General features: G+C 41.0%; 1 protein-coding gene across 2 annotated transcripts in view; it reads left to right on the top strand.

The window, feature by feature from the left end:
* Window positions 1-26,214, top strand: part of chst10 (carbohydrate sulfotransferase 10) — a 33,523-nt gene extending 7,309 nt beyond the window's left edge. Inside the window, exons 2-7 of one of the 2 annotated variants that reach the window (XM_079615973.1) lie at window positions 11,074-11,177; window positions 11,717-11,854; window positions 12,011-12,117; window positions 12,234-12,468; window positions 12,628-12,733; window positions 25,064-26,214. In XM_079615973.1, the coding sequence (XP_079472099.1) occupies window positions 11,755-11,854; window positions 12,011-12,117; window positions 12,234-12,468; window positions 12,628-12,733; window positions 25,064-25,613 (1,098 nt within the window). In that variant the 5' untranslated portion in view covers window positions 11,074-11,177; window positions 11,717-11,754 and the 3' untranslated portion in view covers window positions 25,614-26,214. The remainder of the gene's footprint in view (window positions 1-11,073; window positions 11,178-11,716; window positions 11,855-12,010; window positions 12,118-12,233; window positions 12,469-12,627; window positions 12,734-25,063) is intronic. The other variant, XM_079615974.1, reaches the window with a different exon arrangement.
* The last annotated feature ends 1,087 nt before the right edge of the window (window positions 26,215-27,301 follow it).

Raw genomic sequence — 27,301 nt, 5'->3', positions numbered from 1 at the left:
GCATCGATGCTGAATCGTGCATGCCCCGCATTGCGATGCATCGCTGAATCGATTATTGTTGACACCACTATTTGTTTATTATTTATAATTTTGATATTTCAATAAAATCTGTTGCTTAATATGTTATTACAAACATGTTTGTGTCCTAATTTCATAATGTGAAGTTTATATGAGCACAACTCAATATTTTATTTAGTTTATTTATTTTTTGGATATTTAAAGAAGTTTTACTGTTTAAAAACTGGACAAACTTTTGTGTTTTAAGGTTTAAAATGTAAAAATTAAAGATTATATTAGTAAAACTCAATGCGTGGCTTTTGCACTTTTTAAAGTACACTTTTACACATAAATACCCTGATTTAGAGTTTTATTTAGTTATAATAAACAAAAAATCTAATTGAATAGTAAAAAAACAAAAAAAACAAACCTGATTAAGCGGAAAAAATAATCGTCCGATTAATCAATTATCAAAATAATCGTTAGTTGCAGCTCTAAAAAAACCATAACATTTCTCAATGTGGGCACAACGGAAATTACTATGATGCTTAGTCCACAGTATATTTAAGCTCCTTGCATGTCTGTGTAAACATATATTATATTTTTAAAGGAAAACTGTCTTTTTTTCACCTTTACTGACTGTGGAACCATTTAAGCCCACCTTATGTGTTTCAATGAGGAATCCCTCAAATTACAAAGTTTAATCAACTTTGTGAGATAAATTGTTTGAGTGTTTTTACCTTTTTACCTCTACTAACCTTTTACCTTACTTACTACATTCATTTACAACTATATTTAGATATGTCAACAAATTGCACACATTAATTCAAATGAGATGGGGCCCATTTTGTCCTAAAGTCCCTTATGTATAAACGGGCATATCTCAGGAGCTGAGCTGAGTTAAAGGATTAGTTCACTTTTAAAATAAAAATTCTGTCATCATATACTCAGCCTTAAGTTGTTTCAAACCTGTATGAATTCCTTTCCTCTGCTGAACACAAAGGAAGATATTTAGAAGAATGTAAGTAACCAGACAGTTTTTGGTTCCCATTGACTTCCATAGTATATTTTTTTCCTACTATGGAAGTCAATGGGAACCAAAAACTGTCTGTTTTTTTTTACTTTATATATATATCATAAAGTTGTGAGGAGAAGTTGAATTTTCTCTGAAGTTTAAATGAGTCCCTATGGACCTCTATTGGATATATGTGGTCATTGCACTGTCTTTAACTATAATTCCTAAAGTTTTTCCACAAACCTGCAGATGGCAGTATTCTATCCCTAACACAGAGCAATGTCCAAAAACCATTTAGATTTAATTAAGATCATTTAAGTGATTTTTTCATTAAAAAAGAAATAATAATTAATGAGCTATAATTCATAATTTATGGCGTAGTTAAGTAATTGTGCAGTAAATACGTAAAAAAACTTCAAAATATCCACAAAAACACACTAAATGTATAGTTGAGAAGTAAATTAAAAAAATTATATAAAGTTTGTCATGTAAAAAAATTATATTTCCTTATGCAATCATTCTGTAAAAGTTTTGGGTCTATCGGACACCAAAAACGTAAACCCTACTTGAACACTGATTAGGGGTTAAAAGTGGAGTTTCCAATCTAATTATGCTTTTACACAAATGTTTGACTCGGGTAGATTAACAAAAAGAGCCTAGGTTCGATTTTGGCGAGAGTTACCCTTTAATGTTATATAGCCTATGCAAGAAATTAATTAAGCACAGGTAGAATTACAGTAAATTAATATGGGGAAGAAAAGGAAAACCCGAGCTTCTTTAAGATTCACTTGAAGAATAGTTCCCTGAAACAAATGAAACCTTAAATAGCAACAACCTTGCTCCAGCCGAAGACTGCAAAAGGCATTCTGCAGGCACAGGTTCAAGCGTTAACGTCACCGTTTCCTTTATTTTTGGACAAATCTATGGAATTTTGCCTGCTTAAATGATCCCTTAAACAGGAATGAAACCATAGTCTATGACCAATGGCAACAGTCTCTCCATCCACGTCATTGTCTATAATATAAAAGAGATAATGAAATGTACAATTTAATTACCCATCAATTAGAACCATGCACTAAACCAGTGTTTTTGAGGGTGAAACACTGCACCAAAGCCTGTAAGGTAAAGTACACACACAAAAATAGTAACCTGTGGGGAACACTTTACAGGGCTAACAAATAAATTCTGAAATAAAATGAAGATTAAAATAATAAAACATGAAACATACATGAACACAGTAGTAAACAGCTGAATTTAATAATTGCAGTGGCATAATTCCAAACAGAAGTCCAAATGGCAGTCAGTGATTTAACAGGACACAGCTTTGGCATTACTGTTATTTTTGTTAGTGGATAATGCGAATAAAAACCTAACTATAATTAAAAAAAAAAGTTTTTGCATTTATTTTGGATGATGAAGTGTACTTTTAAAATCGAAAAGTCATTTTTATATAATTTTTTTATTATTTAGTGTTTGTTAGTGTGTTTTTAGCAATGCAATACATTTTCATACTGATTCTGTGCTGTCCATTTTACTTTAATTAGTAATCACTTGATTTTCCGTTTGATGGCCTTGTATAATCAAGAGTCGGAGCGTTGCTTTTGGGGAAGTCTCGTGCGGCCTAACAAAATGTCGCAATCCCAGCGCCAGGACATTTTTGGTCTCAAAATGTAAAAACTGAGATAACCACAAATTACAATGGCTAGCCCTGCAAATATATAATGTTTTATGTAAAAAAACAAGGTATAAGAAGCTAAGGTCTGAAAGTTTATAGTCTATGGATAAAGGCCGTTGTCACCAAGAAGAATCCTCGAGAAAAGCCTAGATTAAAAATAAATAAAAAAATCTCACAATTGTGACAATGTGACAATTAACATAGCCTACTCACCCTCACAATTTTTCTTCTCCTCTTCAGAGACTTCTATGCCAAACTGCAATAGCTCCTTTCCTTTATTAATTGAGCGGTAGACATTTTCCCCAACTCCATTTTGGGGAAAATGGAGTTGGGGATGGCAATTCAGCCAGTCTGACTTTTTGCGGGCTTTAAGCAGGGAAACATAAAATTAGACAAAACCAACAGAACTTGCCATCACACGTGAACAAAGAAGAATCTATAACATCATGCCGCGCATTTACCTGAAAACTGTGTCCTCCAAAAATGCTCGACGCTGGAAATCGTGTTCTGAAGTTCTGTCAGAAGAACAGGGCCATTGCTCAATATGCGTTCTTGTCTGTACTTGTGTTCTTGTGGACTTGTGAAACGTCATCAATCGCTGCCCATGTACTGTTCCAATTCAAAGTTCACACAGAGCCCCGTCTACAGAGAGCCTGGCCACTCCCTATTAAGTCCTCTATCGTACCGAATTTTAGTTGTAGTTTCACCAGAGTCCCACTGGGGGCGATCGCCCGAGTGCAAAATAAATGGGAATCTATGGAGCTAGACGACTAAATTTCTCTTTCACCCGATTGCCGTTGAGAAATCTCAGATTTGATTGTAGGTTTTGCAAGTTCAACATGGGTTATAGGTCGAAAGTTGAATAAACGAGTACTTATGTCTTTTCGATTTCTCACAGGTTGAGTTATTGTTGCCCATAACACGCTAGCATTCTGCTAATGAACGCTGATTGGTCAGTGAATGACTGATTACGACCAGAGATACCACTTGATGGCGTCGTGGCATCCGAAGCGGGACCAGAATGTCTTAGCAAAAAATCTTCTAGCACGTGTATTTACCTGTCAGCTGTGTTGTTGATGCCTCGAGAGAAAAGAAAGTGCAGAGCGCGAAAGCACCAAAGTGACTGAAGGATTGCCGTAAAGCAGTATCTAGTCGTACGATGTGTGAAAATATATTTTCATTGACATTTTAAAGGACTTTTTAAAGCAAATAACTGACTCTAAAAAATCTAACACCCAGCAATGTGTAATTTCTTTGCATCTCCTTTCGAATACAACAAAACATTATATCCTGAGAAAAGTGGATTTTAAAGGGTATAGCTCCATAGACCTCCATTCATTCTGCAATCGTCCTGTGAGCGCCCTCATATGGAACCAGAGTGGAACTGCAACCAGTTCAGAAGCCATAAGTTTACTGAGAGTGGCAGTTCTCCCCTTATTAGACATTCTCTGCGCACGTTCTCCTCAAAACATTGGATTCATCTGCACATTTAATTCACGTAAAGTTGATAATTCTGCGAATAACTGCAATTGCAGATTTCGAACAGAGATGGCGACAGAGGAAAAACGGCGGACTGCAGCTTTAAGTAAACTTAATTATAATAAATGTGACAAACGTACTCGGTTACTAACGTAACCTCGGTTCTCTCTAGGAGAGGGAACGAGTACTGCGTCGAAAGAACGCTACGGGAAAGATATTTCTTTGTCGAGATTGAAGCCTAAAATTAATCCTTAATTTTGTAATATTGTAAAACGCTTTTCTGAAGCATACAACCTAGGCGGAGCAATACAGCTCACCCATTGGCTGCTCTGCCAGAAAAGCACAGCCTATGCGAGGCCAGAGACGCTGACCAATGAGGACGCTTCGCGCCCTTCTGCGTCACCTCCCGCCCAAACAGGCGTGGCCTAGGCCTATAAATACGAGCATAGCTGTCTAACACGCCGATTTTCGTCAATGAAGCGACGCAGCGTGGGCACGCACGGCCATGAGACGCAGTACTCGTTCCCTCTCCTAGAGAGAACCGAGGTTACGTTAGTAACCGAGTACGTTCTCTTACGTAGAGTTCTCTCGTACTGCGTCGAAAGAACGCTACGGGAACCCTATGCAAACCGCCGTGCGTGCTCTTGGATCGACACAGACACCTAAGGGCGCGCGCGCCCTGGTATACAAGTGCCTACCCCAAGAAGTATAGGGAGAGCGGCTAAAATAGCATCATCCCTTATAGTAGTGCCTCTTAAGGCATAATAGCATATATATGTAAATATAGATATATATGAGGGGTAATAGCATGCTCATGGGACACATTGTCAGTGAGTGATGCTTAAACATTGAAGTGACCTGGGCCGCAGCGCGGGGCAGGAACACTTATACATATTAACATTGAAATGACCTGGGCCGCAGCGCGGGGCAGGAACACTTATACATATTAAACATTGAAGTGACCTGGGCCGCAGCGCGGGGCAGGAACACTTATACATAGTCTTCTAGACCGAGAGCAGTTTAGCCTGCAACGCAGGAACCTCTAGGTTATAGAACCTAATAAATGTAGACGGGGAGGCCCAGCCTGCCGCCATACAGATATCTTGTAACGAGATTCCGCTATACCAAGCCCATGAAGAGGCCATGCCTCTCGTGGAATGTGCTCTGATGCCCAAAGGGCATTCCAAGCCTCTAGATGCGTAGGCTAGCGCAATGGCGTCCACTACCCATCGAGACAGACTCTGTTTCGTTGCGGCTCGTCCCTTGGAGCGCCCGCTGAACGAAACAAAGAGCTGCTCCGTCTGTCGAAAAACAGCGGAGCGGGACACGTAAGCTCTTAATGCCCTGACCGGGCAAAGGGAGCTATTTCCGTCCTCTGAGGCCGGCAGGGCCGACAGGGAGATGACCTGAGCCCTGAACGGTGTGTTGAGGGACTTAGGCACGTACCCATGCTTCGGTTTCAATACGACTACAGAGTCGTTTGGCCCGAACTCCATACAAGAAGCTCTCACTGAGAGCGCTTGCAAGTCTCCCACACGCTTCACTGAAGCGAGAGCCAAAAGAAACACGGTCTTGAGAGACAGGTGTTTCATGTCAACTGAGTGAATAGGCTCGAAAGGGGCCCCTTTCATAGCGTTCAACACTGTAGAAAGGTCCCAAACGGGGACTGAAGGAGGCCTTGGAGGGTTTAACCTCCTGGCGCCTCTCAGGAAGCGGACCACCAGGTCGTTCCTGCCTAGTGAACGGCCAAGCGTTGGATTAACGAACGCTGATATGGCAGCCACATAGACTTTGAGCATGGATGGGGTTCTTCCCTTGTCCAATAGCTCTTGCAAGAAGGAGAGAATCTCCGGTTCTCCACACTGAAGTGGTGACAGACCTTGATCTGAACACCATCCAGAGAACACCGACCATTTGGAAGCGTAGAGCCGTCTAGTAGACGGAGCCCTAGCTTGTTCGATCGTGTCTAACACTCCTCTTGGGAGGTTAGTGGGTACCCGTTTATGGCCCATACGTGTAGGGACCAAAGCTCGGGGTGAGGATGCAGAATCGAGCCCTTGGCCTGTGAGAGGAGGTCTCTCCTCACTGGAATCGGCCACGGGGCAGTACTTTTCAGTCGCATCAAAGCTGGGAACCAGGTCTGATTCGTCCAGAATGGAGCAACTAGCAGTACTGAGCATCCGCTCTCCTTGATACGCTCCAGCACTTGAGGCAGGAGTGAGACAGGAGGAAAAGCATAGAGCGGGCGGCGGGGCCAGACTCTGGCCAGCGCGTTCGCGCTCTTCGAAAAGAATTCTGGGCAGTTAGCGTTTTCCTGGTTTGCAAACAGGTCTATTTCCGCTCTGCCGAACGTTTTCCACAGCAGACGCACTGTCTGTGTGTGTAGGGACCACTCTCCCGTAGGAACGTTGTTCCGTGAGAGTCTGTCCGGGCCTACGTTCAAGTGGCCTGGCACGTGCATTGCTCTTAACGAGCGCAGGTTGTGCTGGGCCCACACCAGTATGCGTTCCGCTAACCTGAATAGGTTCCGGGATCTCACGCCACCCTGGCGGTTTATGTAGGCTACTACCGACATGTTGTCCGAGCGGACCAGGACGTGGTGTCCTTTTATCCGGGGACAGAAGCGCCTCAGCGCAAAGTCCACTGCCATCTTTCCAGGCAGTTTATGTGCGGTAGTTTGGCTCGCTCTGCCCACTGGCCAAAGAGCGGTCTGCCGTCGAGCAGTGCTCCCCAGCCTGAGGTGGACGCGTCCGTGGACACCACCTTCAGGCTCGAGGAAGTCCCCAGGCTTACACCTGACCGGTACCAGTCTGACGCACTCCATGGTGTCAGGGCTGAAATGCATTCCTGAGTGACCTTGAGGCGATAACGACCGTGTAACCATGCTCGGCGCGGTACGCGCGCTCTCAACCAGAACTGTAGTGGGCGCATGCGCAGCAGGCCCAACTGCAGCACTGTTGAGGCTGAGGCCATGAGGCCCAGCATTTTCTGAAATCTCCTGAGTGGCACTATGTGGCCGCTGCGGAAGGATTTCGCCATTTGCAGGGTATTTCGCCTGCGCTGTGATGACAGCTGTGCTGTCATAGACAGTGAGTTCAGATCCAGTCCTAAAAAGGAGATCCTTTGACTGGGAAACAGTGAACTTTTCTCCCAATTGACTCTCAGACCTAAGCACTCGAGGTGATCGAGTATTAGTGTCTTGTGGTGAGCGAGTTCTGACGGCGATTGAGCCAGAATTAGCCAATCGTCCAAATAGTTCAGAATTCGAACGCCCCGGAGTCTCAGGGGTGCCAGCGCCGCGTCCATGCACACTGTAAATGTACGAGGTGCTAGAGACAGGCCGAATGGCAGGACTGTGTACTGATATGCCCGGCCCTCGAAGGCGAATCTCAAAAATCGCCTGTGACGTGACGCAATTTGTATGTGAAAATACGCGTCTTTCAGATCTATTGCCATAAACCAGTCTCCTCGGCGAATTTGCGCGAGGATACTTCTGGTCGTGAGCATTCTGAACTTCCGCTTTGTTAGCGTTTTGTTCAGACGCCTTAGATCTAAAATGGGTCTGAGACCCCCGTCTTTCTTCGGTACCAGGAAATATCTGCTGTACAGACCCCCTTCGCTCTGAGCTTGAGATAAAGGCTCTATGGCCCCTTTGCTCAATAGCTTCGCTATTTCGGCTCGAAGTAGATGTGCTACTTCTGTTTTTACCGTGGTTTCGACTTTTCCCGTGAAACGGGGAGGGCGTCGATGAAACTGTAGCGAATAGCCTCTTTTTATAGTCTCTAGCACCCATTCTGAGACCCCGGGTAGTCCTTCCCATGCATCTGCACGTGTGACTAGGGGTTGAATGTAATCTGGGCTCTGGTCGCGAAATGGCGGCGACACGAGAGCAACCGTGTGCTGTAACATGGACGCCGTGGCGTCTGAGGCGGGGGACATGTTTAACACAGTATGCGTCCCGCGCGCGCTCGACTCTCTGAGTTGAGAGAGAGCACGCGGGGCGAGCCCTACGGGGCTCGTTATGTTTGTGAATAAACGTGGGCGCTTGGTAGCGGGCACATTTATAACACCGGGGACACTGTGTTTGTGTACTGACTGACCGTTCGTTAGTTTAGTTTTTACAGAAAACCGCGGAACGTGCAGTGTGTAGTGGTTGTGGGCACTTGGCAGTGGGTCACGCTCACTACATGTAAAACACAATCGGCATGAGCCGATTTTATGTGTGCAGACCCTGTGTTGTTCAGGGCTGTGCTTGCACGGGTTGAAAAACCGGGCTCTGGTCGCGAAATGGCGGCGACACGAGAGCAGTCGTGTGCTGTAACATGGGCGCCATTGCAGCGTGATGCGGGGGCGCGCTTAATCGAGCGGGCAGCCCGCGCGCGCTCTCAGCTCTCTCAGCTGAAAGAGAGAGCGCGCGGTGCGAGCCCCGTACGGCTCGGCATGTTTGAGAATAAATGTGGGTGCGTGAACGCGGGTACATTTATAGCACTGGGAAGTACTGTCTATTAGAACTGACTGACCGTGCATTGGTTTCGTTTCATAGAAACCGTGTGACATGTAGCTTGTAGTGATTGTGGGCGCTTGAAAACGGGCACGCTCACTACATATAATGCACAATCGAAATGAGTCGATTTATGTGTGCAAGCCCTGTATGTGTAGGGCTGTGCTTGTGTGTACGAATGGGCACTAGGTCGTGGGCATTACGGATACACACATTACATCATCGGCTGTGGCCGGGACACCGTGTAGCACAGAGAGTACTGTCTATCAGAACCGACTGACCGTACATTCGTTTCGTTTTTACAGAAACCACGGGACATGCAGTGTGTAGTGATTGTGGGCACTGAAAAGCGGGCACGTTCACTAACTTACATGTGAAGCACAACCGACATGAGTCGATTTTATGTGTGCAAGCCCTGTATTGTGTAGGGCTGTGCTTGTGTGTACGAATGGGCACTAGGTCGTGGGCATTACGGATACACACATTACACCATCGGCCGTGGCCGGGACACCAGTAAATACATTTTCAGATTTACCTGGGGCGTCGTGAAAACGGCGTCTGTGTGCAGGCAAACGGGCATTGATGCCGATTTGGTGACTGCAAAATACACTGGCACGGTCGCGAATGTTGGGACTGTGCGAGCGAGACATTTTAGTGAAATCCGGCCGCGGCGGGATTTTAACACTGTAGCTTTCCTCGAAGCAGAAATGCGCATCCTGGCTGAAAACGGGGCTTTCCGGGACTCCGCGATTTCTTCGTGAATTCAGGAAGAAAAAGGCGCGGGTCGTGAGGACGGTAACGTACGTTCCTCTGCAGAAAAGCAGCCATCCAGCCGGTAAGCGCATCGATGCTGGTCTTTCTCCGTCGACGCTCACGAGCGGCGGGGGAGGGGAGATCCTCGGAGCTCGCCCATCCCTCGCTACCCGAAGCGAGGAGAGAACAGCAGTCGTCCTCCACAGACACGGCTTCATCTTCCTCGTCCATGACGGACGCGGCGGCACACAGCGGCCCTCGTCCGTCGGTCAGAGAGTCGAGCGAAGCGGGCGGAGAAGCTAGCGGCAGCAGCGGCGAGCACCTCGTGGTGAAGGGAGGTTCCGGGCTCCGCTGAGCACGGCGCTTTTCACGGCGCGGCACTACAGCGGGCGGAAAAGATGCAGCTTCAGTAAATGAACGCCAGGCGAGTCCGCAGAGTCACCGTAGGCATCAAATCACAGTGATGGCAGCCGCCATCGACGAGAGCTGAAGCTGCGTGATACTCACAGGCAGGAAACACAAGCACGTGGTCCCCGTCGCTGAGCGGGGCTCTACACGAGCCACAGGAGGTGCGAGAGATCTTGAGAAAGACGCTCGGCTCTTTTAGTGTGGAAAAACTGTGTGACGCGACGGCGAACACACACACAAAACACACACACATAATGTAAAGGATATTCCACGCCGGAGAAGCGCAGCAGGGAACGGCGGCTGAAGGCGGCGATGACCAGCGGCTTCAGGTAAGGGCTCGTCCTGCTGAGGTGCTTGTTCCAAACGGCTGTGGCGGCTCGAATCAATCCAGCGATGCGTGCAGCTTCGTTGAATTTAAGAAAATCGGCGTGTTAGACAGCTATGCTCGTATTTATAGGCCTAGGCCACGCCTGTTTGGGCGGGAGGTGACGCAGAAGGGCGCGAAGCGTCCTCATTGGTCAGCGTCTCTGGCCTCGCATAGGCTGTGCTTTTCTGGCAGAGCAGCCAATGGGTGAGCTGTATTGCTCCGCCTAGGTTGTATGCTTCAGAAAAGCGTTTTACAATATTACAAAATTAAGGATTAATTTTAGGCTTCAATCTCGACAAAGAAATATCTTTCCCGTAGCGTTCTTTCGACGCAGTACGAGAGAACTCTACGTAAGAGAACTGCCTTTTATAGTGTTATTTCTTTGTCAGTATTCTGTCAGATCTACCTTTTTGAATGGGAGCTGTTTGTTAACTTTTCCCTGTAGTATTCAAAAGTCAAATCACCTTTATATAGCATTTATACATACATATTGTTTCAAAGCAGCAGTGATAGAGTGATACAGAAATAACAGGAAGATGATTAAATGATAAAAAACAGAGTTCATTTCGGCTGTACAGCAGCTCTAAAAGAAAACAGTGTCATTGTTCAGCTGAAGTCAATTCAGTGTTGATTCAGTTTTGTTGTAAAGATCATCAATTATTAAATTAGGTAATTTAATCTACAAAGCAGTTCTACAGAAAACAGTGATGTCAACATCCAGGTCAGTTCAGTTCTCATCCAGTTGTGTCAGTGCAGTCAAATCAATACTATTGTTGAATATTAAGTGTCACCAACTAAGCAAGCCAGAGGCGACAGTTTTCATAAGTAATACAAAATTACTATAGTTAAAAACTTACACCTGCTTGTCTTAATCACAGAGACAAGAATGCTACTGTGTGAAGTAAGTGTGCCAAAGAGGAGGATGAGGCTTTGAGCACATCTGGATACATGCAGACTATCCTGGCTGACCTCTGTTGAGCTGGTGAGAAGCACACAGATAGCGTGATATACTGTAATGTAAAATCAAGAGTGTGAGAAAATTAGTGCTGGGTAACAATTAATTGAATCCAAAAAATGTTTTTTTTGTGTTTACATAATATATGTGTACTGTGCATAATTATTTTATATATAAATACACACACATGCATGTAAATGTTTAAGAAAAACGTGTTATTTATATATAAGATATTTATAATATAAAAATATATATATACATGCAAATATTACATGCATGTGTGTGTATTATATATATATATATATATATATATATATATATATATATATATATATATATATATATATATATACACAAAATAATTATACAAAGAACACACACATATATTGTGTAAACACAAACTTTTTTTTTGGATGCGATTAATCTTTGCCCAGCACTACGTTTCAGGAATTGAAAAGATGGATGCTGTGTTAATTATGTTAATTATTTTTAATGCGTTCAATGCCAAATAGTAATCATAAATAGTAACTCATTATTTTCTCACCCCAAATATGTTTTTATTGTAGGAGTTTTTTTTTTTTTTTTGCCTGTCCATGTGCCAATAATGCGTCGTCATTGGTTGCTGGTTGGTGCTTGTGGCTGGGTGCTACTCATCCTTATGTTCGTCAGCAAGTTCATCAACTTCAGCTTCAGAATACCAGGTGGTATGTGTTTATCACATTATGTCAGCATTTCCGTGTAGAGAAATTGGTTTTAAAGTGTCTACCTATGTTGCATTTGTCATAATAAGTCCCACAATATGCATTTAATATTCACTGTCCATAAGGCACTCTGACAGTTTCTCCTCAATATATTTTCAGACTTTGGGGGCAGGACAGACATGTTTGTTTGGACCATGCCTTCTGTTACGACGAAACTCCCTTCTGTTCAGTGGCCAGACAAGGGAGCATCACAGCCATATATATTGGTGAGTCAGTTTGTCTGTGTACATTGGGTTCGCTTATTTGATTTATTTAACAACAACTTGAATTGTTAAGAGTTATATATGATGTGCATGTGTGTTGATTGTGTTGTGACTATTAGTCCTCAGTTAGTCCCTCTGTGGTGGACCCCATAGACTGGCAGTCAGTGAATGAGAAGCGTTTGGAGCTGTTAACAACTGTTTGCAGAAATTCATCTCTTTGGAACCTCACCCACACAACTGTGCGCAAGTTTGTCTTGGACCGTATTTTTGTGTGTGACAAGCACAAGATTCTCTTCTGTCAGACACCCAAAGTTGGAAACACACAGTGGAAGAAAGTTCTAATTGTCCTCAATGGTGAGAAATGTCTTCAGGTTAAGTAACATTTGATAAATCAAAAACTAACCATAATAAACCAAATTAGACCTGTAAAATTACCCTAATTCAGCATCCTATCATAGGCATATTGGAAAAACTGTATATCTTTCTTGAACTTCAACATTTCTTGTGTTTCAGGAAAGTTCTCGAAGGTTGAAGCTATTCCAGAGAACATGGTTCATGACCATGAAAGAAATGGCTTACCTCGCCTGTCCTCTATGACTGACAAAGAAATCCATCAAAGGTTTATATAAGTTCACTTTACAAAAAATTATTGTTTCTTGGGATTGTTTCTTTTTTTACTAAACAGGGATCAACAGTCAACATTATTATTGATTGATTGAGTAGCTGGCCAGTCATGTTAGTAGTTTAGATTCCAACATTTTCGGTGGGCTTGGCAAAAAAAAAAAGAATCATCAGTCTTAATTTTTTTCTCCAACTAGCCTCAAACTGTCTGTTTCTTACACTGGCTCCAGACCAGTGGGCAATCCTTATTGTTGAGCCCTACTAAACTTTATCAAACTAAGAAAAACAATTGGTACAAAACAAATTACAGGTCTGCAAACATAAATTGTGTGTTCATACAAATGAATTACCTACATTTTGGTGCTATCTCCTGCTTAGGGCTGGGCGATAAAATGGTATCGGTATTTATCGACGGTACACCATTGTCAGTAACGATATAAATTTTTTCCGATATTCACCTTATTTTCCACGACAACAAGGGTGACGCCATTACGTTCGTTTTGTCATCTTACTTCCGGCTGAGAAGGACTTCAACTTCCGGCTGAAAGGATCTACGCTAGTTTCTAGATGTAATTCTATAGCTGTAACGGTGAAATATGTTGAGTATTATATGCTCAGTTAGGGGCTGCCATAACAATTGGATCAGGAGGAGAGAAGAATTGAACCAACGCTGTTACGAACATAATGTAAAGCGATCGGAGTGTTGTGGTGCACTCTACGATTTACACCCACCATCTAAAGACGAGGAGCACCTGAGACAATGGCGGAAGGCGCTAAACTTGAAGTGCCCACCCAAGCGCGCTTTTGTGTGTTCTTACCATTTTATGGACAGGAAGCCGACTGACGAACACCCTTACCCCGAGAAATGGCTCGGCTACGATGTTCCGGTAAAGAAGTCCCGCCGGGTGCTGAACAGGTTGTCAGATTCAGGTAAGCTAACTTACCTAACTGATAGCTATGTGCTTGCTAGCCTGTAGCTATGCTTTCCTGTAGCTCAGTGGTAAGAGCATTGCGTTAACAACGCAAGTTTGTGGGTACGATCCCAGGGGATTGCACATACCTATGTATAAATGTATAGGATAATGCAATGTAAGTCGCTTTGGATAAAAGTGTCTGCCAAATGCATAAATGTAAATGTAGCCTAACGTTAGATTTGTGAAGTCCATTCTATGAATACATTTAAGATCAGTAACGAGCCGTTAACAAAATACAACAAATCTGGCATGATTACCATTGTCCACCTATATATGTCATATTTCGTTTACTTTGTGATGTGAACATAAGGGTCTGAAATAAAGAATGAATGAATATTCATGATAGTACAATATATGATGGTACATTACAGTCTTACAATAGCTTATTCCTGAAAGCAGGCCAGCTAGCTCATTCTCATTCAGATATTGACCTACGTAGAGTTAGGAGATTGTGTTTATACTGTATCGTTTTTAATGCATCTCTCTTTTACACACTGTTATGTGTAAGTATGAGTGCCATCATAAATTAATTCTCATGATCTATTTGAATTACAAATGTAAAAATGTTTATGGTTATATTATTTCCATAGATGCATCGATGACCGTCAGGGATGCAGTGGACAACTGTGAGGAGGATCACATCCACATACCCCAGACCTGTGATGCAGAAACACAATGGGAGGATCCAGCTGTCTCTGACCACAACTACGCGTCAAAATCTCAACTCAACCTGAAGCCACAAACATCTGAAATGGGAACACAATGCGTTGAGCCGGCGCCATTGTACATAACTCTGCTGAGAAATGACCACCTTTGTCAGCTCTACACAGGGTTGACATTAGATGCATTCCATTCAGTTGCCACCTTACCAGTTCATACACCAACAGCTTTCAGCTACACACTTGGGATCAGCTCCTGATGACTCTGATGAAGCTGCGTCTTAATTTATTGCAGGGTGATCTTGCTGAAAGGTTTGGTGTTTCTCAGTCCATTGTAAGAACGGTGATTTCATGTTGGCTTGACATCATGGAGGAGAAGATGAGGTGTTACATACCATGGCTTCCCAGGGAGACAATCCAGGCAACAATGCCTCAGTGTTTTAGAGAGCAATTTCCAAACACAACATGTGTGATCGACTGTTCAGAGACACCCCTTTAAAAGCCACGCAACCTCGACTCGAGAGGTGAGTCCTACAGCCATTACTACGGCCAGAACACCATCAAATACCTGGTCTCCATTGCACCATGTGGACTGATCATGTGCATCTCACCAGCGTATGGAGGAAGGTGCAGTGATAAATTCATAACTGCAAATTCAGGGTTCCTGGAATACCTTCGTCCAGGCGATGAAGTAATGGCAGACAGAGGCTTCACTATTACCGATCTCCTCTCTGAAAGGAAGGTGAAACTTGTCCTTCCAGCATTCACCTAGAGAGGCATGCAACTCTCTGAAGAAGACACCACTAACACTAGGTGCATCGCCAATGTACGTGTCCACGTTGAGAGGGTCATATGTCGACTTAAAAACTTCAAAGTCCTCTCTCAAACGGTTCCAATTAACCTCACCCCTAAATAGCTAATTCTAAGAATTTGTGCAGCCCTTTGCAACCTTCGTAGCGACATCATTTCTGATATTGAGTATGAATAAATGTTTAATTGTTGGTGCGTTCCACGTCTGTCCATACTTTTTGCTTTGGTTTTGCTTTAACTAATCAGTGTAAAAGTTTATATTTTTATAAACTTTTACAGTGTGACCAGATGTTACCTGTTGTAGTTATTTTTATAAACTTTTAGTGTGACCAGATATTACCTGTTGTGAAGTTATTTTTATAAACTTTTTATTTTTATAAACCTTTACATTGTGACCAGATGTTACCTGTTGATGTTACCTGTTGTGAATAGTTATTCTTATAAACCTTTACAATGTGACCAGATGTTTAATAAACCTTTACAGTGTGACCAGATGTTTAATAAACCTTTACAATGTGACCAGATGTTACCTGTCAGTCATTTATTATAAAATCATATAATGTGAGCTCTGTAGATTCCCGTTAAAACTTAAAGGGTTAGTTCACTTTAAAATTCAAATTCTGTCATCATTTACTCACCCTCAAGTTGTTTCAAACCTGTATTAATTTATTTCTTCTGCTAAACACAAAGAAAGATATTTTGAAGAATGTCAGTGACCAAACAGTAGTCTGTACCCATTGACTTCCATAGTAGGAAAAAAAATACTATGGAAGTCAATGGGTACAGACTACTGTTTGGTTACTGACATTCTTCAAAATATCTTTCTTTGTGTTCAGCAGAAGAAATAAATTAATACAGGTTTGAAACAACTTGAGGGTGAGTAAATGATGACAGAATTTTAATTTTAAAGTGAACTATCCCTTTAAAATACTTATGAAAATTAAATGGTGAAATTTATCTACATGAAGGTCAGTAGAAGGTGTCTCTAGCTTCTTGAAAACTTCAAACACTTCTTACAACTGATTTTATACAACTTATTTAATCATTTATATTTTCTAAAACACAAAATCACAAATTTATCTTGTTTAACACAGCCAATTTAAAATGCATCCCATCCCAATTACCTAATATCCTATCTTTAAAAGGTTAGTTCACCCAAAATTTAAAATAATGTCATTAATGACTCACCCTCATGTCGTTCTAAGCCCGTAAGACCTCCGTTCATCTTCGGAACACAGTTTAAGATATTTTAGATTTAGCCAATCCGCGTTCACGACTCCACAGTGACGCTGCTGACGTTTTTACAGTGTGCGTCTCCCTCAGTCTATAAATGAAGCTTGGGCGCACAAGATAACACGTCATCAGCGTCTTACGTCAGCAGCGTCACTGTGGAGTCGTGAACGCGGATTGACAACAGACCCGGAAGAGAATACAATGCTGAATAAAGTCTTATTTTGTGTTATTTTTGGACCAAAAAGTATTTTTGATGCTTCAAAAAATTCTAACTAACCCACTGATGTCACATGGACTAATTTGATGATGTTTTTATTACCTTTATGGACATGGACAGTATACCGTACATACATTTTCAATGGAGGGACAGAAAGCTCTCTGACTAAATCTAAAATATCTTAAACTGTGTTCCGAAGATGAACGGAGGTCTTACGGGCTTAGAACGACATGAGGGTGAGTCATTAATGACATTATTTTAAATTTTGGGTGAACTAACCCTTTAACCCTAATTATTCTCATTCCTGCTTATTTACAAATCTGCAAGTATCTTGTGGAAACCAAAAGACGGCCTGCCTGAAACTCATCTGACACATGAGGGAGCATATACCTCAGACGGTCTTCGTTTCGGAGTCACCTCCTGGGCCTTCCCGGGAGCCTTTACTTAAAAAAAGAAAAATTTGTGAATTTTTTTGTGTGAATTTTTGTGTTTTTGTCAATTTCCCATTAATATCCTATGGGGGTCATTTTTGACCAATGACCACAAGTCATTTTTTTTTACGACCACTTAGCATGCTCGGATCATGACCTCAATGTTTTTTGTGTGTTCACATATATAATGCCATAAAAGTCACCAAGTTTCGTAACATTCCGATGAAGCTGTGATTTGTAAAAATTCAAAACATATTTTTTGTAATCAAAATTTATTGGTGTGTATGTGTATAAAAGTGTCTTTGTATGTGTGTGTGGGTGGGTGTGTCTGTTTTGCACTCTTGATGTTGTAGAGTGTAACCCCTCTCCTGCTGTGTACGTTTTTTTAGCATTGTGGCCAATTTATAGATTGTACACAATCTACAAGATGTGTGGGCATATAAGATTGGTTACACTGTGATCTTGTTGCACACTGAAAGAAGGCACGCGCCGAAACGCGTTTGTGCAAATAAAAAGACTATTTATGCATAATGCGGCCTCTCTCCTGTTCTAAATATTCCAATTATTCAGGCCAGCACTCTTAAAGTTTACTTTAATCACTGAGTGAAGCCCGCTCCTATTCCCATTTAGATTGTACACACAAAAATTCGGAGAATGCCAAGCTGCACTTGCACATAGAAGCCCCGTGGACCATTTTCCTGCAGCTGAGGTGTCCCCTCCACCATCTTCACATCATGACTTCTGAACAGGTCCTCTAGAGCAGGGGTCGGCAAGTAACTTTGGCCGCGGGCCAATATTTTTTTTATCCAGTAGATGGCGGGCCAGCTACATGGAATAGGCCTATTGGTTACGGTGAAATCACAAAATATAATGCATACAAACGTGTCCCTACTACTTATATACAACCACCGATGAGCATAATCGGTTTTGATGAAGAAAAAAAAAAAAAGAAAAAAAACGATACAAATGCAGATTAGAACCCAGAACCTTTTACAAGTCAAGTCAAGTCATCTTTATTTATATAGCGCTTTTTACAATACAGATTGTATCAAAGTTACACACTTGACGAAAGTTCTACCACTGGACCATTTAAGCACACGAGAAAATGCCGCGAATACATCTTATTAACGATAAATTAAACCCCATGTAGGCTACTATTTAAATCGATTGTTGGACATGTTATTGTACATATATCTGATTTAGTATTGTATTACCAATGGACTGTACAACTTTTGAACTTTATTCCTTTTTTTAAATTATTATTTATTCTGGACACAAGAGGGCTGCGCGGGACTGTTTTTTTTCCGTCCCGCTCCCACAAGGTTAAATTCAGCTACCGCTTAAAATACTTAAAAGTAAAAGCTTAAAAGTGTTCACCTGCGTTAAAAATTTAGATCTCGTTTTCAGAATCTCAAATCTCAAAAACAAGTCGTTTTTCATTTTTGGTTTTAATTTGAAAAATAAAAAACGATTGAACGAATGATACACGGCAGTGATGCGCGGGTCAATGTATAAACAACCCGCACCCGACCGACGTTTTCAACTCGCCCGCAACTCGGACCGCAAACAAAAGAAAGAAAATATTGACCCGCTTCCTGGCCCGCATATTGGGCCATAGACGTAGGAACTAGGGGTGCGCATTTTTCTGAATGCTGTGTTTTGTAATAAAGGCTTGATTTATTCATTTATTTCGTTTCATTTTCTTAACAATTAAGATGCTGCATGTGTTTATCCAGTCTAATCGACGTGTGCGTCTCTCGGAGGAGGTGTCTCTCCTCCGAATTTCCCAACAAAATCCCCCCCGCCCGCTCTCAGAAAATACATAAAACTGCATTACAAACACGCTCAACATTCAAAAGGTAAATAAGGATTTCCCACTGTCATCTCTGACTGAGCTCGTGCGTCATCCTCGTGCAGTTATTCAGACAATAAGTGTAGACCTATGTATTTCATAGAAAATTGTGTCTAGTACTATATAAATTACAATGGTTTAATTGGCATCTTTATTTCAAACGACCCGATCGACCGCGACCCGAATATCATTAAAAATATTTTTGGATGACTCGTAACCGCGGGTGACCGCAGGCACTCGTCGCTCATTTTGGATCATCCCGCGCATCACTGATTCACGGGGCCTATTTGTAAACCGTTATAGTAAAAAAAAAAAAAAAAAAAAAAAAAAAAAACGGACTTCCAAAATAATCCGGCGGGCCAGAAAATATTGCTGGCGGGCCAGTTTTGGCCCGCGGGCCGCCAGTTGCCGACCCCTGCTCTAGAGTCTCATCACTTTTAAGGAGAGGGTATTTGATCTCCAGCAGTTGCTCTGAGTTCAAAACTCCATCGGGGCTTGCTGACAGTCAGAGCTTGCTTGCACACACGACTGTGCCTCTGCGGCTGACTGTGAACCCACAACCCTCTAGCCACTGTATGGCAGATGCCTTGCTTTCTAAGCCATGGTGAGTGGCCATATGCATTGCCATGGAACCTGGGGTAGAGGTGCTCTCTGAGAAATGTCTGAGGGTTGACTGATGGGGACCTTCTTTGCAGTGCTTGGAATGATTCTAACTTTACGAGAGTCATGCCACAAGTGAGAGGAACTCTGTTCAAGAGATACACGCTCCAATTCAGATCAATGGCCACGGAACTGTCATAAAACAACATGCACCTCTGGCAGATGTTGGTGCCATCATGGTCAGCATGTGGTGAGGATGTAGGCTGTTCTGGCTCCTGTGTCTGAGCAGCACTCAGACATTTGTGTAGAAGGCTGCTTCAGTCAAAGATGCTTCAGACTCTCTCTCAGCTCACCCTGGGAGCAAAATGAAGGAGTGGGAGGCAGAGGGACATTGTTGGGCATTACCTCTGACGTCAGTACATCAGTGGCTCAGTGGTGGGAAAAGGTGATGTCCATTAACCGCTTCAGGCAGAGGTTCATCTGGTTCCCCACATTCCAGAGCCGCTGCTCATCTGTGCAGGCAATGCACAGATATTTCAAAACTTTCACTGTTGTCTTATTTAAAAATCATTTATTATTATAAAACTTAATGTTTACTTACCTTATTCCTTATATCAGGTGATAGCGTAATTAGACTTAATGTTACACTTGTACATGTAGGCCTAGCAAATTTACCTTTACCTTAACATTTTCATATTCAGTGCATGCATATTTCTTTCCTAGCATATTTTACCAATTCCAAGTTGTTCCAATTTTTAAGGCGAGACACGGCAGGCAAAAACATCGGTTTTTTTTCACTGGTCAATTTTGAGATTTTGGCCTATTTGTCTTCAATAACATGTCTTCTTTCAGACTTGTGGTGAAAAAAAGTCCAAAATACACATTTAGGTCTTTATTTCACTACACTTTGTCTATTTCACCTGTAGATTTCTCCGAAATTCAACAAAAGTTGGCGTTCTAAATCAACGCGCTGCTCCGCGATCTCTGTGTTCTTCCTTTAATCACGCACATGTCTGGAAAGCTCTCTCTTCTGTACAATGCTGTCGGATCCAAATATGGTAATTTCCTTTTAATCAGCAACCAATCGTGAAAGTAAAATGGGTATTTAACCCTAAAAGCGAAATCTCATTGGCTGATGTCAATTTCTGACAACGTGATTGGTTCAGATGCATCACGTGACGCGCTCTGACATTTAGATGTGTGTTTTTGACTGTTTTTCTGCTCAGTTAAAGGCCATAAATGCTGTGTTTATAAGTTTTGATGTGATTTAGGTGGTTTGTATTGTTGTTGCTAATTATTTGATAAGATATTGTGTCAGTAAATAGTTGTTTCTACTAAAAAAGTATGATTTTTACATTACAAATCTTTAAATGCCTTTTTCTCAAAATGGTTTTTTTGTCATCCTCCAGTAGAAACATCTCAGCCTATGTAGCACCTATGTACACCAAATTTTCCAGTTATACACTTAGCAGTATTCTGAAGATATGTTCAGAGGGATTTGTTAATAAATCATTCCTGGCCTGATTTATGGGACATTTTAATCCCAAAAATATGGCGAAAATCGATTTTTTAAGGCTATGGACAGTATGTTTTGATTTCCTAGGTAATGAAAGCATATATCCTGAAATCCCTCTGAACATCTTTTTTCATCTTGTGTGTAAACAAAATTAAAAAAGAATTTTGCACCTAGCTTTATCATATGTTCAGATCTATCTACCGAAAATATATGCAAAAGTGTGCATATTTAATGAGATAATACCTAATTTGCATAATTAAACATACAAATTTCAAAAACTTGTAATACATTTTTTTTATGAACTTGTGTAAGTAATCAACTGAGGAAGTTTCATGGTGATATCTATTATTTTTAAATTGTACCCTATTCACCTGTAGTGTCTCGCCTTAAGTGACATATAATTGTTCATGAAGACTGGAAGTAAAAAACGCCTTTTATTCAGATGTGCATAAAGAAAACCTGCTTAATAATTATGTACATCTAAAATACACAATTAATAGTAGTTAAGATTGATGTGGTTTGGAATTGGTGAAATGTGCCATCAGAAAATCAAATTGCATAATAATTATCCATGCACTGTACTTACCTGGACATTCACTTACCTTACTCCAATGTACAATTAAGAGATTTGACAAGATACTTAGCCTGCCGATGGTCATCAGGTCATCAGCTGTCAGATGTCACAAACACATGTTAATATACTTAAAAATATACATTTATAACATTCTTATGTTAACAACACAAACGTTGCAAGATATTATAGTGAATAATACTTACTAATAATGTGTGTGATAGTCTTACCTTCCATAATATAGAGGCTGCGTGGCTACAGGATCTTCCCAACCCAGTGATGCACGAACATCCAGTAGTCTCCATTGATCCCTGGTTACTAACTAGCACCCACGCAGAGTGGTTTGGACTGCTTGACTGACTGGGGTGCACATTTGCTTTTAAAAAGACGAAATCACCCTCACTGTAAGAGTACACGACCCACTTTCCCACTATGTAAATATTGATAGGCCTCAGTACTTTTATAATTTTTCATTGCTGCTCCATCAACTCCTTCTGACAGGATGAAGTAGTTAAATATATCCCCATAGCCATAGGTTACCTCTGGCCACTTCTTCATATCGTCTACCCACGTTAACAATGACGATGGGTGGGACAATATCAGACCATCTGATCTTCGTACAAAGTTTTTTCCGTGCTCCCAATTTAAAACATTTATGGTATTAACGTTATTTGTCATTTCGCAAATAACAGTTAAGTTTTTGCAAGCTATAAACATTCTTCTAGCTACCGGATGTGCCGTGTCAGTTTAGCGGAAGTCGGATGTCAAAATGTGGAATGTTAAAAGTGGGCGGGGCGGAATCAGGTGAATAGTGCTCATATTTCCATTCAAATGCGCACGCGCTGGCGCGACCACCACATCAAAATGGCCAGCATAAAGAAGCATTCAAATTTCTCTGTTATTAACGGATCAAACAGCACTGACGTGGAAACCAGGAGACACATTGTGCCATGAATTAACTAATTATAGGCTTTAAAGGGACACTTCACCCATTTGCATTAAATGGCTGGTTCAGAATTTTGGACATCGGACCTCATTTTCAAGTTAGCCTGGTTGTTATTCATCAGTGGAGACACTTTTTTTAATTTTTTTTTTACTTTGCTCCGGTTACTTAGTACTGCGCCAAAATGTAAACACAGAACAGAAGCGCACTACAAATCGGGACGTCTAGCTAGCTAGTAATAGCCTTGAACAACGGTATTGAAAAACATTTGATTGTAAACTAAGGAATTCTCTACGGCATCTCCAGCATTGTCCAGCACGTCTAGCTAGCTAGTAGTAGCCTTGAACAACGGTATTGAAAAACATTTGATTGTAAACTAAGGAATTCTCTACGGCAGGGGTGCCCAATCCTGCTCCTGGCGATCGACTGTCCTGCACAGTTCATCTCCAACCCTAATCAAACACACCTGAAGCAACCAATTAAGGTCTTCAGAGCACGTCAGGATCACTTGAAAATTAAAGGCAGGTGTGTTTGATTAGGATTGAAGATGAACTGTGCAGGACAGTCGATCGCCAGGAGCAGGATTGGGCACCCCTGCTCTACGGCATCTCCGGCATTCGAAAGCTGCTGTCTCTACAGACATTCTTTCTCTTTCTGCCCTTTTAGCATCCATCTCGATTAGTTCTTTGTCTGTGTATTCCGGCTCATACATGTACGATTTGTTGAATAAAACACATCCCTTGTCTTCATCGTCTCCAAAGTCTGAAACATTGGCATGGCTTTCAAATGTGGCCATAGTCCTATGTCCAATGTTGATTTCTTCGTGAAATATACTCTGCTTCTGTAGTGATGAGTGTCAGCGGCAGGTAAATACACTTGCGTGATTGTCATGTGGACTGGCTCTCTCGTTTGCCTAGGTAACTTAATATCACTCTGTCACTGCTGTAGACTGTGCTAATAAATACAGGGAACAAAGTAGCCTATAACTATTGCAATGCGATGAAAGGGTAGTTTGATTTCTAACATTATACTCTCAACAGACATTTACATCGACAGTCTGGCGTAATAATTTATCTGATTTTGGTGTACTGTGGAGTGGGTAAAACTGTTTTTAATTGCAGGCTAGCAAATACCATTGACTCGCGCTAACCTAGCACCGGCGAACTATGCAACTGTAAGGACTAGATGAACATTTTTGAAAACTGTCTCCACTGATGTATAACAACCAGGCTAACATGAAAATGAGGTCCGATGTCCAAAATCCTGAACCACCCCTTTAAGCTTTGTTTCGTTAGAAACCCAGTCATATTTTTGAATGGTCAATGGTCATGCATTATTCCCTCATTTTCCCCTGTGGTGTTTAAAGAGTCCATTTGTCCATTATTTATTTCTAAAGAAACACGACAATGTATAAAAGGCTCCATTACCTTGTATCTTATGTTATGGCCCCTTAGAAGCAGTTTTTGTAAAAATAGGCTAACGATTGCGTCATAACCACTCGACTCTCTGTCGCACAGTCGAGAAATTACCGTATAGACAGGCGTAGAAGCTCGCAAGCAATCGGGGAGACGTGGAGGCATGAAGTCCGATAAAGTCAAGAGAGAAGCCCATAGAGAGTCATAAAGTTGCTTCTGCTGCTAGCTCATGGACAGCTAATACTCACGCTCTCCGTCTCGGCGAGATTCGGAAGGGAAAGATTCAGATTTCTCTCAGCACAGCTACTAGAAGACTTACAGCTGTCAGACAGGTTGCTCACGTCACATCTACGTCGTCAAGCTCAGTTTGAGCCTGCGCAGTTCGCCCAGGTATGAGGAAGTGAGTGCTTCTAATGGACTTCACTTTTCTCCGTTAAAACCTATGGGGTCGCTGTGTCCAGTTTATATACTGTCTATGGTTGAAATCTATGGGGTCGCTGTGTCCATCTTATATACTGTCTATGGTTCCAAGGCACTTCAGTGGACCTTTAAAATCATAGCAACTAGTGGATAATTACAAAAACTTTAATGGTTTCAGTAACAAAGTTTGCATGTTATGGTTGTTAAACAGAAAAAGTATAACTAAAATGACAAATATCTGTAAACCTCACCTTGTTGAACTCAGCAGGTGAAATATGGAAGGAGGACCTTTAGGATCAAGGTTGACTTTTGTGTTGCATTAATTTTAGAAATGTTTTATAAATATCTGACAATGTTGATAAGCAGGGGCATTGCTCTGAAACATTACATACATTTTTTTAATTAATGAAATGAAACTCGTCCATCCCTCAGGACGTAATTGTAATATTTGTCTATTAATATATTCTGTTTTCACCATTTTAATACATAGTTTATTATTATCATCATACAAAGTATTGAGTAATGGGGTATGACTACATTCTCTCTGATTAATTTGATATGTATAATTTAAGAATTGTACGGATTGCTGTTTTCACAACTAATGGCAAGTATATTTTGGCATGTTTTGTTGTATGTCTGATCAGATACTGTTAACACCTGAAATTGTATTATTTCTTTGGTTCACAGATTGAATACCTATTTCAAGTTCTTTATTGTCAGAGACCCATTTGAGCGCCTCATATCTGCGTTCAAGGACAAGTTTATGAAGAACCCAAGATTTGAACCCTGGTATAAACATGACATTGCCCCAGCCATCATTCGCAAATATCGAAAAAGTCACCAAGATGATGTTGAAAGTGTGGGTCTTCAGTTTGAAGACTTTGTTCGATACTTAGGTGACAAGCCAGGAAGACAGCACTTGGACAGGCAGTTTGGTGACCACATTATTCACTGGCTGACATATGCTGAGCTGTGTGCTCCTTGTGATATTTCCTACAATGTCGTGGGACATCATGAGACTCTGGAGTTTGATGCTCCTTATATTCTAAAAGCTGCTGGTATTGCTGACCTGGTGTCATACCCCAATATCCCACCAGGGATAACCCGCTACAATCGCACCAAGGTGGAACGCTATTTTACTGGAATCAGCCAACGAGATGTTCGTCGCCTCTATGCTCACTTCCAGGGAGATTTCAGCCTTTTTGATTACCAGAGACCTGCCTTCTTATTGGACTGATGTAGAGATGTCCTGATATTTTTAGCCTATTTTTTATGGATCTCTTGGACCTTTTAGCTTACTGATAAAAATGTGGTTGCCTCAAAAATAGAACTCAATTGCCTGCCCTACATGATGGAGTATATATTGTTCTTTTGCACTTATCTGAGACATAATTGGTTCCTTACACATACAAATATATGTATTTACACAATGTTTGGATTTGGCTTGGTCAGGGATCTGCACTAGAGGGTGACTTCAACCATAAATTACTAGGATCCAACATTTCAACAGTAAAGTTTATCATTCTGGTTTGTCTTTAGTTTGTTTTTACTACTTTTCACTGTTTTTAGAGTCTAAACTTGATGGTAATTTCTGTATTTGCCATATAATTAAGTGCCATAATATTAATCAGAAAAGTTTTATGGATTTCATTAACTGCTTTTCAGACAAAGTATATACTATTATATTATATTATAAAATAGTATTTAAAAAAAGTTAAGTTAAAATGTTGACAATATTTTTGGACAACTTGTGGGGTTTTTCTTTTTCTTTTTTTTATACCAGTTTACTTATGGACTCATTTACCAAAATAAAGTGTCCTCTCTATCACCTCTCCATTAATAAGAATATTCATTAATAATAATATCAAGAATGTTCAAACCATTTTATTCTTAAAGTATGGTAGTACTTTTGAGTCACTATATTTTATTGAGAGGAGTACCTTACTTCACTCAAGCTGATTAAACCATCTCTACCATCTGATTGAGGTATGTTAAGACAAAAAAATCCACTAGATTTCACTGTGTCAATCAACAGCACTTGTCACAACACTTCCTCAAACATGGATTTTAGAAACAAAAAAATCACTCCTGTCATGTGAACAGTTTTTGGTGAAATTTTTCTTATATTTTTTTGACATATTACACTGTAAGAGCCCTAACTTTATAAAAATTATGTTACTTGGTGCCATGAAAAAACTTTAGTATGTTTTTAATAATTTTTCAAAAACATGCTCAACCAAACGGTCGATTTGGCACATAACGGTTAACTGTCACCCCCCTTTTTGAGAATGGACAGTCAAATGCACTATTAAAACTGGGTTGTAAATTCAAGAATGCTTTGGAATATAGACCTAAATTTGGTCTTGTTTTAAAGAAAACACTCAGCAGATTATGAAAAAGTAATGGAAGTTTAAATTTACATTAAATCAAATATAGCCTACTGTACTTAATATTTTTTTCTTTTATATAAAATATATATTTTACAAAATATTGTTTTACTATAAAACAAAGCCATATATCTAACCAAGTTGTGTTCCAAATTTTTAAGTTGATATCACAAAAATTTTACTTCCCATGAGATTTTGTTTAGACGGGTGACACATTCCATTTAATGTAATTGCATGCATTCTGCCTAACAAATTAAATGGACTGCATTTATATAGTGCTTTCACAGACCCAATGGCCACCAAAGCGATTTACATATTGCCTCACATTCACCCATTCACACACCGACGGCGGTGTCAGCCATGCAAGGCGGCATCCAGCTCGTCGGGAGCAGCTGAGGTTAGTCACTATATAAATAATAATTGTGTGGACTCAGATAAATAAAGAAGATTCAATATACAAAAATATTTTATTTTGATTGTTTTTAAATAAATTAGTATTATAGTTCATATTTTCATAGTTCATATGAAAATGTGTATA

Source organism: Phoxinus phoxinus (assembly GCF_949152265.1).
Source record: "Phoxinus phoxinus genome assembly, chromosome: 6".
In the NCBI taxonomy this organism is placed as follows: Eukaryota; Metazoa; Chordata; class Actinopteri; order Cypriniformes; family Leuciscidae; genus Phoxinus; species Phoxinus phoxinus.
Note: the sequence above shows the minus strand (reverse complement) of the source record. Positions and strands in the feature narration are given on the sequence as shown.